General features: G+C 29.5%; 1 protein-coding gene across 1 annotated transcript; it reads right to left on the bottom strand.

Annotated features, from left to right (window-relative positions):
- Positions 1 to 42: 42 nt before the first annotated feature.
- LOC109593642 (uncharacterized) lies at positions 43 to 970 on the bottom strand (the record flags this gene model as incomplete). The annotated part of the gene is made up of 10 exons (XM_020008634.1): positions 961 to 970; positions 876 to 914; positions 772 to 831; positions 627 to 683; positions 534 to 584; positions 451 to 489; positions 360 to 404; positions 270 to 317; positions 168 to 218; positions 43 to 121 (listed from the first exon to the last, which is right to left on the bottom strand). Coding segments are annotated over exons 4-10 (356 nt in total), but the record flags the coding sequence as incomplete, so codon positions are not given.
- Between the last annotated feature and the right edge of the window lie 6 nt (positions 971 to 976).

The following is a 976-nucleotide window of genomic DNA, read 5'->3' as shown; positions in this document are numbered from 1 at the left end:
TTTCGCCTTTTGAATGAAATTTTATAACAATAACAGTGATACCACTGTTTGCAGCTGCAACAAAAGACCCAATTAGACTCATCAGGATGTGAACATTGCTTTAGGGAACAATCAGACTTGACTATTATTGTAGTATAATTAGACTATGTCAAGATGTTATCCTTTACCTTTAGATTTAACACTCCTTTTGGTAGCATAAGTAGTAGGAGGGACTGCATCTGTATTATTGAATAATAAATCGTCATAAATTATTAATTAAAAATAAATACCTTTAGCAATACCATTATTCACTGTACATTGTCCAACTCTTTCCATTTCTGTAATTATCAATAATAAAGATAATAATAATAAAATTTTACTACGTTTAGTTCTGACACTCCTTCTTGTATCAACTCTATGTGCACCTAAGCATAAACTATAAAATTAATAGCAAAATAAATTATTGTATACTTTGAACACTCTTCTTTGCAGTAGGATAATCAGCTGATTCTATATTAAAAATAATAAAATAAAATAAAAGAATTATGTGACACCTTTAGCACTTTTCTTAGCAGTAGTTGCATTAGCAGGACTTACAGTTGTTTCTATATTACATCAACATTTATAAAAAGCTAGTATATTAATACCTTTAGTTCTAACACTTCCCTTACTCCCCTTAGCAGTACGCATAACTCTCTCTGTTTCTACATAAGTCAATAATAACAATTAAAAACCTGTAACACTTGCGTAGGCAGGCACAATTGTCTTTGTTCAAAAATTGCATAATAGTACCTTTAGTTCTATTGCTCTCTTTGGCTGCAGTACTAATATCTGTAGTGGGTTCAACTGTCTCTATACTTGCATAGATAAAAATAAACAAAAAACTTAATAAATACCTTTAGCTCTAACACTTTCTTCAATAGGTAAAACTCTCTCTATTATCATGAACCATTACATTAACAACTATTAATATTACAATACCTTTATATCTAACACT

Source organism: Amphimedon queenslandica, unplaced genomic scaffold (assembly GCF_000090795.2).
Source record: "Amphimedon queenslandica unplaced genomic scaffold, v1.1 AMPQUscaffold_446_Cont27534, whole genome shotgun sequence".
NCBI classification, from domain to species: Eukaryota; Metazoa; Porifera; class Demospongiae; order Haplosclerida; family Niphatidae; genus Amphimedon; species Amphimedon queenslandica.
The sequence above is the reverse complement of the archived record's forward strand: the minus strand, read 5'-3'. Positions and strand labels throughout refer to the sequence as shown.